This window comes from Moschus berezovskii, chromosome 6 (genome assembly GCF_049115385.1).
Source record: "Moschus berezovskii isolate FMDL1 chromosome 6, NW_MosBer_1.0, whole genome shotgun sequence".
Lineage (NCBI taxonomy): Eukaryota > Metazoa > Chordata > Mammalia > Artiodactyla > Moschidae > Moschus > Moschus berezovskii.
The window spans coordinates 33,168,932-33,187,854 of record NC_142465.1 but is presented as its reverse complement, the minus strand read 5'-3'; the positions used below and the strand labels follow the sequence as shown (position 1 = coordinate 33,187,854).

At 41.0% G+C, this 18,923-nt stretch overlaps 1 protein-coding gene across 1 annotated transcript; it reads left to right on the top strand.

Moving 5' to 3' along the window:
- Positions 1-772: 772 nt before the first annotated feature.
- Positions 773-9,716, top strand: TMT1A (thiol methyltransferase 1A). Its single transcript, XM_055396121.2, has 2 exons — positions 773-1,613; positions 8,451-9,716. Exons 1-2 carry the CDS (start codon positions 1,116-1,118, stop codon positions 8,685-8,687), a joined length of 735 nt encoding a protein of 244 aa, XP_055252096.2. The 5' UTR covers positions 773-1,115; the 3' UTR covers positions 8,688-9,716.
- Positions 9,717-18,923: the final 9,207 nt, after the last annotated feature.

Sequence of the window (18,923 nt, the reverse complement as noted above, 5' to 3'; positions counted from 1 at the left end):
CCCTGGGGTTCTTCCTTCCGGGGGTCGTGGTTTTCCATTTGGTATGTTGTTTTCATAGATACTGGGCATATAGCTCAAAGTCCACAGTCCAGCCCAAGATGGAGTCCTGCTTTCAAGATGGAGCCTGTTCTGTTTCCTCCTTCACCTTGACTGAAGCAATGATATCATGTATGTGTACATGTGCCAGAACTTAACCAAACAATGCAGCTTAAATATGTGCAGTTTATTGTATGTTAATTCTACCTCAAGAAAGCTGTTAAGATGGAGCACATATTTATAAAATATGTATTGGGTATAACATATAATGAAACAAAACACTCCCTGTGTCCATCACATGGTTTTAAAAAGTAAATATTATCATTATTTTTGAGCATTTCTATGTTTCCTGAACACCCTAAGGCCCAGGCTTTCTTATTAAAAACAGAGGGGTGTCTGAAAGTATTTTCTTAACACTTTAGGTTCCCAAAAGTGAATATTCTAGGGAATATTTTTGTGTAAGTTAATTCAGTAATGTAGTAATTTGGCACAGTTTGAAGGTGAAACTTGCCCTTTAAAAGATAGGCCGCCCAAAACAGTGACTTAAAAATAATCCCACTGTGCAGTTATGAACATCTTAGAACCTCTGCCTAGAATGCAAAAGGGAAAACTCTTTCTGTGACCAGACAGGCATGTGCTTTCACTTTTTTTTTTTTAAATGAGGCAGAGGTGGGCGGGGCCTTCTGGTGTGTTTTAACCAGGCTCCACCCACAGATTCTGTTTTCTTAGGAGAAACTGGAGAACGGACAAGCTGTGAGTACACTCCGCATTTAAAACTGCAGCAGTAGTCTCCAAGCAGGAATAGGGGGTTGTAATCGGCTTTCCTTCTAAGGAAAAGCTGGGAAACTTCTCATTTCACTTCATGAAAAATAAGCCATGAGGCAATTTCTGCCAAACATCTATTAATTGTATAAAATAGGTCTCTTGCCCGAGATTTGACTTCAGTTGTGTATTTCCAGCACAGCCAGTTCTTCTTTCCTCTGCAGCTGATTGGCTCTGGAGTGTGGCCAGAAACCTACTTCCCGCAATTAAAGGAGTCGGATCTCTAACTGTTGATCTGTTTTCCTCTCTTCTGAGTGATGGCGCTCACCATTTTTATCCTCCGGCTGGCCGTCTGCATCCTGGCATTCCCCATGTACCTGCTGGATTTTCTGGGCTTGTGGAACTGGATATGCAAACAGTGGTTCCCCTACTTCCTGGCGAGGTTCACTGTGATGTACAACGAACAGATGGCGAGCAAGAAGCGGGAGCTCTTCAGCAACCTGCGGGAGTTCGCCAGCCCCTCTGGGAAGCTCTCCCTGCTGGAGCTGGGCTGTGGCACGGGGGCCAACTTCAAGTTCTACCCTTCTGGATGCCAGGTGACCTGTGTTGATCCCAACCCCAACTTTGAGAAGTTCTTGATCAAGAGCGTTGCCCAGAACCCACACCTGCAGTTTGAGCGCTTCATAGTGGCTGCCGGGGAGAACATGCACCAGGTGGCCACAGGCTCCATGGATGTGGTGGTCTGCACCCTGGTGCTCTGCTCGGTGAAGAACCAGGAGCAGATCCTCCAGGAAGTGTGCCGAGTGCTGAGGCCGGTGAGTGCGGGCATGAGGAGGGCTGCTTAGTAGCCACCACTATCGCCAAGGGCAGCCCTCCCAATTTCAGTAGATCAAACCCCTAACAGAAAAGTAAAGCTCCTGGAAAAGACACTACTGAATTTTTAAAGAATCGTCAAGTGCAGAAGAAGCTATGAAGGAAAAGATTGATAATACATGAATAAAAAAAGTTTAGAACTCCAGGGAAAAGGACTATAAACAAATTTGAAGTACAAAAATATTTTGTAAAAAATATTTGCCAAGGATGATAATGAGTTAACTTCCTTCATAAAGGGATTACAAATCAACAAGATCAACAGGATTCTTAAATAAATTGTTTTTAAAAAGAGGAAAAAAAGCAAAGCACAGGAACAGAAATATAAATAAAAATAGCCAATATATGATTTAAATATCTAGTCTTGTAATTAAAGAACAAATTAAAGCATGATATTTTATAGTAGAATCTTTAAAATAAAACAAATGAATATAATAAAACAGAAATAAATTCATAGATATACAGAACAAACTCGTGGTTCCCAGCTGGGAAAGGGAAGAAGGGAGGAGCAAGAGTAGTATGGGATTAAAAAATACAAACTAGTATGTATAAAATAAATAAGCAACAAGGATATGTTGGAGAAGGCAATGGCAAGCCACTCCAGTACTCTTGCCTAGAAAATCCCATGGATGGAGCAGCCTGGTAGGCTGCAGTCCATGGGGTGGCTAAGGGTCGGACACGACTGAGCAACTTCACTTTCACTTTTCACTTTCACACATTGGAGAAGGAAATGGCAACCCACTCCAGTATTCTTGCCTGGAGAATCCCAGGGACGGGGGAGCCTGGTGGGCTTCCGTCTATGGGGTCACACAGAGTCGGACACGACTGAAGTGACTTAGCAGTAGCAGCAGCAGTGTATATATATATATATGTATATACACACACACACAGCACAGGGAAATATAGTCATTATTTTGTAATAACTTTAAATGGAGTATAAGCTATAAAAATTTTGAATCACTTGTTGTACACCTGAAGCTAATATTATAATCAACCATGCTGCTGCTGCTGTTTCAGTCGTGTCCGACTTTTTATCTACTATTCTGTCAGAGACCTTTAAGTTCAATATGGTATTGGGGTGGGTCTAGGGGTCTGGACACCCAACTGGAGGATGTGTCCTCTTCGGAGGGCAATTTAATAATGTAAAATTTTCAAGTAATTTACATCTTCATTCAACAGGAATTTATCCTATAGCTATCCTGCAAAAATATGCAAAAACTCACTTAAAGATAAAAATATTCATTACAGTATTTTAATATAATAAATTGGAAATAACATCCATCAATTGGAAGTTGTTAAGTAAATTGTCACATAGTCTAAAGGATTTCTTTGCAGCTGTTAAAACGAGTTTTTTACCTATGTCAATGAAAAAAATCCTAAAGAGATAGTGTTAATTTTAAAAGCAATGAAAACAGAATATTATGTAGCGTGCTAATCCATTTGTGTGTGTGTGGGATAATATATAAGTATTTATGTTAACGGGAATTATAAACATGTAATTATTAACAGTGGTTACCTATTGGGAAGGGAATTGGATGAGGGGAAAGAATTTCTTTTCATTTTATACCTCTCCATACAGTTTGAAATTCTTTATACCTGTATGTAATTTTCACATATTACCTTTATTGTTTACTTAAAAACTAGTTTTAAATAGAAGCTTGGTGTGCTGCAGTCCATGGGGTCACAAACAGTCAGACACAACTGAGAAACTGAACAACAACAATTCTAAACAAAGCTGAACATACATAAAATATAAATATTTTAACATTTGAATTTACTCTTCTAGGGTAAAAAGATGGTCTGTAATCCCCAGTTTTATTTTCTCCCATCCAAGTACTAACCAGGCCCAACCCTGCTTAGCTTCTGAGATCAGACAAGATGGCCATGTTTAGGGTGATACTGCTGTAGACCTCAGTTTTATTTTCTAACAGAGGAAGTTCCTCAGGAAGAGATGGACTTGAAGATAGTGTTTAGAGGCAATAATATATAGTTGTCCCTCAGAGTCATTCCCTGCCCCCACCACAGATACCAAAATCTATACAAGCTCAAGTCCCTTACATAAAATGGTATAGAATCTGCATATAACCTACACATGTCCTCCCACATACCTTAAATCATCTCTGCTGCTGCTGCTGCTGCTGCTAAGTCACTTCAGTCGTGTCCGACTCTGTGTGATCCCATAGACGGAACTTTTAACACCTGATACAAGGTAAATGCTATATAAATAGTTGCCAGCATGTCGGAAATTCAAGTTTGGCCTTTTTTGAACTTTCTGGATTTTTTCCCCAATATTTTTGATCTGTTGGTTGAATCCAAGGATGTAGAATCTGTGGATACTGAGGGCCGACTGTAATTCTGTGTTTGGCTCGAGAATAGGCCAACATCAAAACTAACTGAAAAAGGTCTGATTCTAACATTCAAATCCTGGGTTCTTCTGTCCCAAGACTGGGCATTAACTGGGCACATTTAAGAGACATTTAGCTTATGTGTTACTAATCTCACAATGCCTCTGCAAAGCAAATAATGATCACCTCAGGTTTAAGCACTGAGAATGCTCTTTCAGTTCAGTTCAGTTCAGTTCAGTCGCTCAGTCGTGTCCGACTCTCCGCGACCCCATGAATCACAGCACGCCAGGCCTCCCTGTCCTACACTCAAACTCATGTCCACAGAGTCGGAGAATGCTCTTACAGGATCATATTCTTCCTTTAACTCCTACAAAGCACCCTCTCACTGCTGAATTTCCTGCATTCTCATTCACCCCATCACGCAGTCCTTAACGCAGGGACTGTCTTCATGTTGGGTTGGGGAAACAGACCTAGAGAAGTCCCCACATTACACAGGCAGCTGCTGCTGCTGCTGCTGTTTCAGTCGTGTCCGACTCTGTGCGACCCCATAGACAGCAGCCCACCAGGCTCCCCCATCCCTGGGATTATCCAGGCAAGAATACTGGAGTGGGTTGCCATTTCCTCCTCCAATGCAAGAAAGTGAAAAGTGAAAGTGAAGTTGCTCAGTCGTGTCCGACTCATAGCGACCCCATGGACTGCAGCCTGCCAGGCTCCTCCGTCCATGGGATTTTCCAGGCAAGAGTACTGGAGTGGGGTGCCATTTCCTTCTCCAGGCAGAGCCAGCAGATGTGACTTTAATGCACATATTCTTATCACTGCACCACAGTGCTTATCACTGGGGCTTTGTATTGCTCCAACTTCAACATTTCTACCGTTTTTGCTGACTATTCTTCCTCTGCCCACCCCTTAAACACTAGAGTTTCTATTTTGGCTCTAATTTTGCTTATATGCACCCCCTGTGTAATCTCATGTACCACCAAAGTTTTCAATTACCATGCACACAGACGGTTTCCAAATCTAAGAATCAAGCTCAGATCTCTCTTCTAATCCCAAATCTTCATGCCCAGTTGGCTACACAAGTCACCTGAAAAGGTAACAGGCTCTCTAGCCTAACCTGTGCAACCCAGAGGGCATCAGCAACCTCCTCAGACCTGGGTCTCCTCTTCTCTCCTGTCCTCTTCCATGGAAAAAATTTTTTCCATCAGAAAATTTCAAGTTTTCTATTCCTGAACACACGTCTCGTACTTGCCCAGAGGGGCAAGTAGAGGGAACTCCCTCTCCAAACTCTGCCTGGACAGCCAACACCAGGGAAGCTAGAAGAGGCTAAGGAGAATGGGACAGTCATCATGGGTTTTGGAGGTACTCATTGGTTCCTTTCCTCCTTCTCCCCCTAGAGGTAGGGTAAGTAGAAAACTTCTGAAGACTCGTTAATAATGTGTACCCTCTAGTGTGTCCAGACTTGATCTATATTTACAGGACTGTCCTAGATGAAACCAGCAGTTACTGCTATTTGACTGTTATTTACATACAGTATCCACTGATTGAAAAAAAATCAAATTAAAAAATATTATCATGAATTCAGTAACACTTTTAGATGGCTCAATATCTTTGTCCTTTTTTTAAAAAAATTAATTTTTAATTGAAAGATAGCTCCATTACAGAATTTTGTTTTCTGTCAAATCTCAACATGAATCAGCCATAGATATACATATGTCCACTTCCTCTTGAACCTCCCTCCCATCTCCCTCCCCATCCCACACCTCCACATTGATACAGAGTCCCTATTTGAGCTCCCTGAGACATACAGCACATTCCCATTGGCTATCTATTTTATATATGGTAATGTAAGTTTCCATGTTACTCTCTCCATACATCCCACCCTCTCCTCCCCTCTCCCTGTGTCCATAAATTTGCTCTATCTGTTTCTCCACTGCTGCCCTGCAAATAAATTCTTCAGTACCATCTTTCTAGATTCTGTATATATGTGTTAAGATACGGTATTTCTCTTTCTGACTTACTTCACTCTGCATAATAGGCTCTAGGTTCATCCACCTCATTAGAACTCACTCAAATGTGTTCCTTTTATGGCTGAGTAATATTCCATTGTGTATATTTACCACAACTTCTTTATCCATTCATGTGTCGATGGACATCTAGGTTGCTTCCACATTCTAGCTATGGTAAATAGAGCTGCAATGAACAATGGGATACATGTGTCTTTCAGTTTTGGTTTCCTCAGGGTACATGCCTATGAGTGGGATTGCTGGGTCATATGGTGACTTTATTCCTAGTTTCTTAACAACTCTCAATACTGTCTTCCATAGTGACTGTATCAACTTACATTCCCACCAACAGTGCAAGAGGGTTCCCTTTTCTCCACACCCTCTCCAGCATTTATTGTTTGTAGACTTTTTGATGATGGTCATTCTGACTCATCTGAGGTGGTATCTCATTGTAGTTTTGATTTGCCATTTTCTAATAATGAGTGATATTGAGCATCTTTTCATGTGTCAGCCATCTGTACGAATTCTTTGCAGAAATGTCTGTTTAGGTCTTTTTGTCACTTTTTGATTGGGTTGTTTTTCTGGTACTGAGTTGCATGAGTTGCTTGTATATTTTGGAAATTAACCCTTGTTTCGTTTGCTATTATTTTCTCCAATTCTGAGAGCTGTCTGTTCACCTTGCTTATAGTTTCTTTGGTGTGCAAAAGTTTTTAAGTTTAACTAGGTCCCACTTGTTTACTTTTGTTTTTATATCCATTACTCTAGGAGGTGGGTCACAGAGGATCTTGCTTTATGTCATCAAGTGTTCTGCCTATGTTTTCCTCTAAGAGTTTTACAGTTTCTGGTCTTACATTTAGGTCTTTAATCCATTTTGAGTTTATCTTTGTTTATGTGTTAGGAAGTGTCCTAATTTCATTCTTTTACATGTAACTGTCCAGTTTTCCTAGCACCACTGAAGAGGCTGTGTTTGCCCCATTGTATATTCTTGCCTCTTTTGTCAAAAATAAGGTATCCATAGGTGCATGGGATTATTTCTGGGTTTTCTATATTGTTCCATTGGTCTGTATTTCTGTTTTTGTGCCAGTACCATACTGTCTTGATGACTGTAGCTTTGTAGTATAATCTAAAGTCAGGAAGGTTGATTCCTCCAGCTCCATTCTTCTTTCTCAAGACTGCTTTGGCTATTCAGGGTCTTTTGTGTTTCCATATGAATTGTGAAATTTTTTTGTTCTAGTTCTGTGAAAAATGCCATTGGTAATTTGATAGGGATTACATTGAATTTGTAGATTGCATTTGGTAGTATAGTCATTTTCACAATATGGATTCTTCCTACCCAGGAACATGGAATATCTCTCCATCTATTTATGTTGTCTTTGATTTCTTTCATCGTGTCTTATAATTTTCTGTATACAGTTATTTTATCCATTTTAGGTTATGCCATATAGTTGCTCAGAAGTCTCTTATAATCCTTTGTATTTCTGCACTATTGTAACCTCTCCTTTTTCATTTCTTATTTTGTTGATTTGATTCTTCTCTTTTTTTTCTTGATGAGTCTGGCGAAAGGTTTGTCAATTTTGTTTATCTTCTCAAAGAACCAGCTTTTATTTTTATTAATCTTTACTATTGTTTCATTTCTTTTTCATTTATTTTTGCTCTGATCTATATGATTTGTTTCCTTCTGCTAATTTTGGGGGTTTTTTTGTTCTTCTTTTTCCAGTTGTTTTAGGTATAAAGTTAGGTTGTCTATTCAATGTTTTTGTTTCTTGAGGTAGGACTGTATTCCTATAAACTCCCCTCTTAGAACTGCTTTTGCTGCATCCCATAGGTTTTGAGTTGGGTTTTCACTGTCATTTGTTTCCAGGAAACATCTATTGCTGGTATAAATACAAACCGTTGCAACTCTTCCAAAGGGCAGTTTGACAACCAGGCTTCCGAGGTGGCTCAGTGGTAAAGAATCTACCTGCCAATACAGGAGATGCAAGAGACATGGGTTCAGTCCCTGGGTTGGGAAGATCCCCTGGAGGAGGGCACGGCAACCCACTCCAGTATTCTTGTCTGAAGAATCCCATGGACAGAGGAGCCTGGTGGGCTACAGTCCATGGGGTCGCAGAGTTGGAAGTGACTGAGCATGCAAGCACGCATGTGACAGGCATTAAGAATAAGCTCTTGAATGCTTTAAATTGCTTTACATTTTAGCTATCATTATGCATTACTTTTATGAACAGACAATATAGATTGGCAGCTCTGTATACAATCTGACAGAAGATGACACTATTAACCACAACGGTATTGGAGTAAGTTTGGATTTCTCCATGTCTTCTCGTGAAGTGGACCTCTGGGGCCACTGAAATCTGACATTTAAACATCTTATCAAATTGTGTGTCCCAAACTAAAATTTTTGGTGTGGTTTTTTTTTCCCCCGTTTCTTTCTCAGGGAGGAGCTTTTTATTTCATGGAGCATGTAGCAGATAAGCCTTCAACCTGGAATTACTTCTGGCAACAGGTCCTGGATCCTGTCTGGTACCTTCTGTTTGATGGATGCAACCTGACCAGAGAGAGCTGGAAGGCCCTGGAGCAGGCCCGCTTCTCCAAGCTGAAGCTGCAGCACTTACAGGCCCCTCTGTCCTGGGAGCTAGTGCGCCCTCACATCTACGGATATGCCGTGAAATAGTGGAAGCAGGGAGCTGAGACCCAAAGGTCTCAAATAATTTAAGGTTTTACTTCACACTTAAAACAGCAACTGGAAGATGGGAACTCCCTTTTTTGGGTAAATTTGAATTTCATCCCTTAAAGTTTATGTTATAACCTAGTTAGCCATTTTCTATCATCTCCCAAGAATCAAAAACAAAACAACTTTGAACTCTTGAAAGAAACAGTGGGCTTCCATAATTAAATACTACCATTATCCTCAGATCTTACTTTTATTCCATAACTTCACAATTTTTCTTATTTAAATTATGACCCAACAGATTTTAATTTCACCCTTTCTATGAGAGGCTGATGCTAATAAGAATTAAATCACACAAAAGGTTTTGAAAAGGGAGAGGGGAAAAGATCTTAATAATTCACAAACTGAATAAAGAAATACTGTTTGAAAAATCCATACCTAAAAGCACAGATTTTTTTTTTTTAAGGAATTTTAATCTACATGCTGTTCTTAGTATCAATGGGCCGGCTTTCAAAATTAATGTACCAGGATGCCACACCTGGTTCTGCCCAGTTCTGTTATGTTTTTTATTTTGGTATTCCACCAGAGTTTGTTCTCCTGCATTCCAGTCTTTAATTCTTACAAGGAAGATTGTACTTTAGTACAATACACTTTAGTATATCCATAAAACTACATGAAACAGAGTTCTTGGGTTCATTTTGCCTATTATCTAGCATGTACTTGGAGAAGGAAATGGCAACCCACTCCAGTGTTCTTGCCTGGAGAATCCCAGGGACGGGGGAGTCTGGTGGGCTGCCGTCTATGGGGTCACATAGAGTCGGACATGACTGAAGTGACTTAGCTTAGCAGCATGTACTTGGCTGAACGTTTTAAACTGCAAGCAAAGAAAATGCCCACTGTAATAAGGGAAACATTGAATGCTTGGGTATACTTTGTAAGAGCCCCCTCAAAATAGGCAATCTGTGAGTCTGTAAAGAGATAGACAAATATTGTTTGGATTATTCTGATCAAATTTCTATGCTGGTCCCAACATGATTTCTTTGTTCCTTGTAACCACAGAAACCTTGGAAAATCATCACAAGTGCATTGGAAACAAGTTGGTCAGTTAGAGGATTTAGAATTTTCAGCAATAGTTTGTATGTATTTTAATAAATTTAGTATGTTTTCTGAGATGATTTTGCAAAAAGACTATTTTAAATATCAAATCAATAAATTCACATATATTTTAGGAATGGAAATAAAATGAATGATTTATATTTTGCTGACTTACTTTCATTTTTCTTATTATCTCTGGGAGGGCTTTCCTTCATGGTGGAAAATTAAGCTATTTGAATGTACAGATTTTTCCTTCTACAGCCAGATAACTAAATACAGCTAGGAGATTTCAGAAAAATTTTGGGGACTTTCCTGGTTGTCCAACGGTTAAGACTTGCACTTCAAATGACAGAGGATGCTGGTTCTGTCCCTGGTCAGGAAACTAAGATCACATATGCCATGTAGCATGGCCAAAAAACACAAATAAAAGGCAATTTGGAAGGGTCTGAATGGGTTTTGAAAAATTCAAGTCCAAAAACTCCATTTGTGAAATGGAAAGAGCAGAAAGAAAGGAAGTTTACTATTCTCTCTTGTGCATGAAAACAGTTACCATTACGGTGAGGTTAGGACATGAGTCTTCGGTCTCCTGAACTATGGAATGTAAATATCCTCCCTCCAGGGTCTCCAAAAATAGGTGTGTCCTTATTTGCCCAACTTACTACTGGTTGGTCAGTCTAGGGATTGAGAAATCTGAAAAACCACAGGTTGATCTGGTGAAGTATTACTGGCATGCCAGAAGGTGTGTAATACCAAAGAACAAAGTACTGGGCACATTCTTCTCAACTCCCTTTTGTTTAAATGGTGTAGCAAATACTATCCTTACTCTCTACAGGTGGGGAAAAATAAATAAGTGAAGTTTCTCACATTCCACAAGTTACTGAGCTAGTCTTACAGCCCTGATTCCTAAAACCACAACACCTGTTTCGACAAGCATCACTGCTATACCACATTCTCAGGCCCAGAAAACACACATTTATGATCATTCCAAGAACCTAAGGACATGACTTAAGCCTATGCAAAATGGAAACAGAAAAGAGGCAAAATACGTCAATGTTTTTTAGGTTCTGGGTTGGTTAGATTCCCTTGATTGCTGGTGACAGAACCCCAACCCAAAAAGACTTATGTAGAAAAGAACTCTGACTCAAATTAGTGAAAGGTACAGGAACAGAGGGGCTTCCCTGGTGGCTCAGAGGGTAAAGTGTCTGCCTGCAATGCGGGAAACCGGGGTTCGATCCCTGGGTCAGGAAGAGCCCCTGGAAAAGGAAATGGCAACCCACTCCAGTAATCTTGCCTGGAAAATCCTATGGACGGAGAAGCCTGGTAGGCTTCAGGGGGTTGCAAAGAGTTGGACACGACTGAGCAACTTCACTTTCGCTTTAGGAACAGAGAGCCTGAGGCACAGCCTGGGCAAGGCTCAGATAATGTTATCAGTGGCCAGACAGTGTCTAGGGCCACATCTGCCCTCCTCTCTCTTTCAGGTGGTAAAATCTTTGGAAATAATGCCAGTCTTCATGCTTCCAGGACCCATGGCCAGTTGAAAAGATCAAGACAACTTTTTGGAAACACTCCAGAGTTCTACATTTGAGTCTCAATTGATTCTTTCATTGACAATACTAGGTCAGAAGTCCATCCCTGAGTCATTCATTCTATTTCAATGGGATGGGTCACGCTGATGGGCACAGCACTTCATCCCAAGGGCTGAGGACACCCAAACCACGGGGACTGAGACAGGCAGAGCTGTGTATCCTCCAAGTGAAAGCAGGGCCTGTGATTAGGGAAAGCAGGAATGGACGGTGGGAAGGCACACTACAAATGTCCATTATAAGTACATCACTGCATTCTGATCAGACACTCTGCTTGTCTTTCTAAGCATAGTGCCATGTTCAGAACACTGGCTTTTCCATGGGATAATAACATGCAATGAGAAAAATAAAAGAAAGGAAACTAGCTTTGCAATCAAAATGACATGAGCTCTGGCTGTGTCATTCGTTGACTATATGACCTGGGGCAAGTTACTTCTCTAAGTGTCACTCTCGTCATCTGTTAATGGAGATATCTACCTAAAGGGTTACTGTGAGGAGTTAATGAAGTGAGGTACTTAGGGCTTACTAAATGCTGAACTTCATTCAACATTTACTGTATGCCTACTGTGTACTCTGCTCCTGGTGCTTGGTTAAGAGCCCTGAAAAAGCTAGACTTCTTCTCTGCCTTCAGGGAGCATATACAGTTGTGATCAGTGCTCTCTCCGAGGAAGAAGTTCAGGAGAATGAAATCTGACCCTCCCAGGGAGAGGATCAGAGGCTTTCTTGAGGAAGTGACATCTGAGCTGAATTTCAGAGGATGAATAGAGTATTTCAGCCTAATGGAACAGCTTGTGTCACAAAAAAAAAAAACCAATATCTTCAAGGAACTGAAAGACAGTAGGCGGGACTGGGAACCCGAAGGGCAGATTTGGGAATGGCTACTGCAAGGAGATCCAACCAGTCCATTCTAAAGGAGATCAATCCTGGGTGTTCATTGGAAGGACTGATGCTAAAGCTGAAACTGCAATACTTTGGCCACCTCATGCGATGAGCTGACTCACTGGAAAAGAGTCTGATGCTGGGAGGGATTGGGGGTAGGAGGAGACGGGGACGACAGAGAATGAGATGGCTGGATGGCATCACCAACTCTGTGGACATGAGTTTGAGTGAACTCCAGGAGTTGGTGATGGACAGGGAGGCCTGGCGTGCTGTGGTTCATGGGGTCGCAAAGAGTCGGACACAACTGAGCGACTGAATTGAACTGAACTGAACTATTTCCATCAGCTTGTTCCTAATTTTGTTAAGACCCTGGGTCCATGAGCTTATTTTAATGGCTAACAACAACAAAAACTTACTAAATTTTATTATATTTATATATTTATTATATCCTGTTCCTAACTGTTCCAATAATCCAGCTGCTTCCCCTGAATTCCTACATATTTCACACTTGAATAGAAAATGAGGCAAACATTACATAACAGTTCCTTTTGTACTCTTGACCCTAATATAAGCCTTTCTCTTTGGTATTGCTTTAGAAAACACAGAACTTAACATAACTGAAATTCAACTCTTATTTACCTGTTAAGGAGTTCACAGTGTAATGAATCATATCAGACTAATGTCAACAAAAGCAAAAAATAAAGCAATTCAATAAGTGTCACTTTAAATACCTCAATATTTAAAACCAAAAGCATTCATGCTACATAAAGAATAACCAGGATTGCCTGAACCATGGAATCACCACAGAACTGAGGCAAATGTCATATTAACTGAAGGCCCAGGAAATGAACATAAAGTGGCCAACGTTCCCAATTTCTAGTTCAGTTTTTTAAAATAATTATAATAATACACAGATGATGTATGACATTATTTTGTTTCTAAAGGAAACTATTTGGGAACCTACAGAGAATTACATGGGAACACGGAAAATTACCATTCAGAATTTACCTTTTTTTTTTTTGGCTGAATGGCATATGGGATCTTAGCTCCTTGACCAGAGATCGAACTCACACCCCCTGCATTGGAAGTATAGTCTTAACCATTGGACCGCCAGGGAAGTTCCCAGAATTCACCATTTTTAAAGATAAAAAATCTCTCACATCCCATAGTGCAACCCAGGCTGCATCCTTCATGGTCTTTAAAATGTATCTGAAACTGGTATCAACCTTCTCCTTGGAATGATTCGTTTATTCCGTGACTCAAACAGCTAATAATAAAAATTTTTATTTATTACCCACCTCCTTTATACTAGGGAGTTTTACAGAATTATTTCATATAGTACTTACAACTTTAGCAGGCAGGTGTAATTATCTGCATCTGACAAGGAAGAAAGCAGACCGGTGGGTGTTCTGTCACTTGCCCAGAGCCACAGAGTGAATGGCCATCCTGGTATTCCCACGTAGTTCAACTGACTCCAAAACCCAGACTTCCCTACAATGCTGCCCTGCCTCTCCAGTTCTTCTGAATCCTAATCTCTATAACCATTTGCCCATTCCTCCACCAATTCTCTTGAATCATCCCCTAAGACTCATTTGGTCTGTGTTCAGTCCCTTGAGAGTTTCTTACAAACTGAGGTTGTGAACCATCACCTATGTGAAGAAGATTCCTAAACCTCACAATTGCCATGACTTTTGATATTTCAGATTTAACACATCAAAAAAGAATTCACTCTCTTCTTCCCTAAATAAACAACGTTTTGCAGCTTCCTCAATATCTGTAATGATTTCCGAAGGAATAGGTAAAGCGCTGCCCTAGAAAGCATTTACTGGCTCTTTCAAGTAGCTGGTTCTTTGAGAAATTTCTTGGCACTCATTAACAACCACCAGTCTCGTCCTCTTTTCTTCGACATGCCCAATACAGTGCGTACTATATAGCAGCTGCTCACTGTGAAGCCAGTGGGTTCATCATGAAGTCCTGCCTCTTCTACATCTCTCCCAACTGGTCCCTTCTACTGACTTCCACAGCCACCATCTTAGCCTCAGAATTAATGCCTGGATGACCACATGTATGGACTGAATGGGGATGGCTACAGTGATAAACCATTTATGCTGGAACTTGCCAGGTGTCACCTGATTCAAGGGTATGACAGAGAAGGAGCTCTAAGGCAAGGAGGGGATAATATATCTGGATACAGTAGTACAAAGACATTCCTTTTACAACTGACTTAACCTTCCTTTCCCTCTTTTATCCAGTTCAACCCACAATAAAGCAGAAGTTCAGCAAACAATTTTCCTGGGGTACAAAGAAGTGGCTTCCTAAGGCAGGCACAGATATCTCACCCAAGTCCTGATTTCTAAACCAGAAAATGCTTCAAACAGGTCTCCATGCCTCCACTCCTTCATCACCCCTTTCTGAGAATGAGCTCATAATTTCCAGAACAATTTAATTTGACCATTCCCACAACTCAAAATTACAAAAATATCTATTCAGCATTAAACTGAATTTAAGCTGCTCAGCTCTGTATTTAAGGCCTCTGTCAACTGACACCTCAATGCTTTCCCCAGCATTGTGGTCCAGTGAAAAAAGCTTCCACAATGTTTGTTTGTTTTTAAATATTTCTTTATTTTGGCTGTGCCAGGTGCAGGATCTTTAGTTGCAGTATGTGGGATCTAGGCACCTGCTGCTCAGTTTTGTCCAATTCTCTGTGGCCCCATGGACTCCTGCCAGGCTCCTCTGTCCATGGGATTTCCCAAGCAAGAATACTGGGGCAGGTTGCCATTTCCTACTCCAGGGGAATCTTCCCAACCCAGTGACCAAACCTATATCTCTTGTGTTTCCTGCATTGGCAGGCAGACTCTAACACTATCGCCACCAGGGAAGCTCCCTCATCCCCTGACCAGGGATCAAACTCAGGCCCCCTGCTTTAGAAGTGCAGAGTCTTAGCCACTGGACCACCAAGGAAGTCCCTGAAGTCAGAATATTAGAACAAATCTCATCACCACATCTTACTAATATTTTACTCACTTAGCATAAGAGGGTAACAGTACCGACATCTCCTAGGATTTTTGTGAGGATGAAACAAGATATAAGATGGTTAGTAAGAGCACTGAAACTGCTCCACATGGCCCCTCACTGTGGTCAAGACCCTGCCTCTCTAAGTATTTGTGAGAGGAATAAAGACTACTTTCCTATCAGAAAAGATCCTTCATTTCTATAAATGTCATCCTGGAATTCCAACTGACTTAATTATTTCACAGTATAATGTTTTCTGTAGAGTCCGTATTTTTAACATTTTTCGTAAAATCTTGGAAAAGCTCTCATTCTTGTACCTGACAATAAAAAGTTGGCACCTGCATGAAATGCATTTGCTTCAGCTGCTGAAAGTAACTTCTACAGGGAGTACTGTGGGTACCGACAGGGTTTTCTTAGTCCCTCCAACATTGGCTTCCATTTCACCTGTCAAGCTAAGCAGGTAGTATTAAGCTTATAAAAGAAACAGCACTCCTACAGATTCTATCTCACCTCTCAGGTTATGGGAACAAATCATTAACCCTGATCCCAGAGGAACAGCTTTTTGTTCCACTTTATTGTCCACAAAAGCTTAGGAACAAAGAAATCTAAAAACTTTCTTTCTAAAAAACCAAAGGCTTAAACAGTAATATATACATTTATAAACATAAATGATGCCATATACCAAACTGCATGCCAATGCATACCCCTCATCCGCCCCAATATTAAAAGTGGGAGCAAACATTGGAGAGAGCAGACACTATTAATAAATTGCTAACCTGTCAGCTACCTTTTTGCTATTATGCCTTTATTTTCTTCCCTTCATATTCTGTAGGGCCCTTCTGAGTTAAATTTTACAAAGAAACATTTGCCTTCTGCTCATATAGCAACTGCATGACAGGTATGTCTGAAAATATGAGAAATAGGTTACGATGGGGCTAAAATCAATTCTTAATTTTTATAGGGTCCTAAGAGATTTCCTTGAGAGTCTGATGAAAGATACAGATCCTCTCCTTGGGGGAAAAAAAAAAACGCTCCTACAAATAAACTTACCATTTATAGAGGAAAACAGACATACTAAACATCTATCAAAGCACATCATCACCACCTCCAAAGTGCCACATATAAAATTTTACTCTAAAGTTTCATACTTGAAACCCAGCCTTCCAGCCTTTTACCTCCCCTACCCATTTTTCAACTTAGAAACCTCAGATAAGTCTAATCTGTCTTGGGCTACCAACCGAGATTGATTCCCTTCTCTAACCAGACTGGACTGCTGTGTAAATCAATTCATCACCACTCTCCCATTCGTGTCTCATTTTCCTATTGCCATAAAATCTGCCAATATCTGACTATGGGTCTCCTTTACCTCTAACATGCTTCTTATTTTGTATTTGTTTAATCTCAGCAAATAGCAAAACCATTATTTGTCACTGTTACTCAAGCTGGGAACCCAAGACATCATCCTAGCTTTCTCTTTTCTTCCTACAACCAGATACCGACCCTTCCCTTCTTCCATTGCTTCTGCACACATCACTCCTTACTTCAACTAAGTAAGCCTCACCACAGCCGCACCCCTCCCAAACTGTTCTCTATGATGCTTCTAGAAGCTAAATAAAAAATCACTTCCTGCCTGAAATCCTTTGGTGGCTTCTCATGGCTTTCCAATCAAAGTTCAAAATCCTTAGCTTAAAATGCAAGATTCTGTAGTATAGTCTGAAGTCAGGAAGCCTGATTCCCCCAGCTCCGTTTTTCTATTTAAAGACTGTTTGGCTATTCGGGGTCTTTTGTGTTTCCATACAAATATAAAACATTTTTGTTCTATTTCTATGACAAATGGCATTGGTCATTTGAGAGGGATTGCACTGAATCTGTAAATTGCCTCAGGTAGTGTACTCATTTTATCATATGTGACCAGTCCAGGTTCAACGCAAGATACAGGATGCTTGGGGCTGGTGCACAGGGATGACCTAGAGGGAGGATATGGGGAAGAGGGAGGTGGGAGGGGGGTTCAAGAAAGGGAACACATGTACACCCGGGGAGGATTCGTGTCAATGTATGGCAAAACCAACCAATATAATTAATGTAAGGTCATTTGCCTCCAATAAAATAAATTTAAAAAAAAATTTAAATCAGCTTCAGTTCAGTTCAGTTCAGCTCAGTTCAGTCGCTCAGTCATGTCCGACTCTCCGCGACCCCATGAAGCACAGCACGCCAGGCCTCCCTGTCCATCACCAACTCCCGGAGTTCACTCAAACTCATGTCCACAGAGTCGGTGATGCCATCCAGCCATCTCATTCTCTGTCGTCCCCTTCTCCTCCCGCCCCCAAACTTTCCCAGCATCAGAGTCTTTTCCAGTGAGTCAACTCGTCACATGAGGTGGCCAAAATATTGCAGTTTCAGCTTTAGCATCAGCTTATTGATGTATAATTTACATATAACAAAATCAACCCATTTTAATTGTACAGTTTGATGAATTTTTGACAAACATGTATGATAGTATAGCCATTTTGGTCTTGGAGAGGCAGCAATGAGTGGTGGTGTGAAGCAAGGCCCTAATTCCCTGCCCAGGAAGTGAACCCGAGCAGCCTGGGCTTCCCCTGTGGCTCAGACAGTAAAGATTCTGCCTTCAACGTGGGAGACCTGGGTTCAATCCCCGGGTTGGAAAGATTCCCTGGAGAAGGGAATGGCAACCTACTTCAGTATTCCTGCCTGGAGAATTCCAGGGACAAAGAAGCCTGGCAGGTTACAGTCCATGGGGTTGCAAAGCCTCGGACATGACTGAGCTACTAACACTTTCAGTTTCACAGCCTGGATAAAAACCAGGAATCCTAGCCAACATATCAACAAGTGCTAGAGGCTAGAAGCTATTTTCCCCTGGATCTTTGCCCCCAGGGAAAAATGCATTTCTCATGGTGGTAAAAACTGTAAATGTAGGTACAAAATTTATTATTAGTGACATAGCACAATAAGTGGGAGAATACACAGACAGTTTGTTAAGATAGAAGCAAGACAGAGATGCACATCCAGAGAGAAAGGGTGTGGGCATCCCCCCTAGGGAGGAGAAGCACAGCAAAGAGGTGGTTAAGTTGTTTACATAAGACAGTTACTCTGAGTCTTTGTTTACCTTTAGCCAATTATCTGGTTTCTTTTTCCACACTTGATCTACCATAAAACTCTCCCCGACACACGTGTGCAACTTTTTTTCCAAGATGGATTCCATCCCAGAGGCCAATGAGATCACAAATTAGCATCACATATCATGGGAGTGAGGTCCCCTCATTTTTGACCCCTAAGAAGCCTTGCCCCAAGGATGGGAAATACACGACCTCCTGATCCTTTTACTCAAGCAAGGTTTAGTCCCTCTCTGTTCCTGACATGACTGTTATTTTAAGGTGTCCTCAGGAGACAAAGTCTGGCTATTTACCCAGTTTCAGTTGTTACTTCCCTGGGGAAGAGCAAACAGGAGGCTGGCTGTAAGTATCTAACCTTCAGTTCACTTTTTTTTTGCCCCAAGAAATGTAAACAAACAAGAGTATAGCTGAAATTGCCTAGCCTGGGGCCCAGCTATCTCCTGCCTCAATTTTGACAAAACTGATTTCTTCCGATCCAAGAACATGGCATTTCTTTCCAACTGTTTGTGTCATCTTGATTTCTTTCATCAGCACCTTAT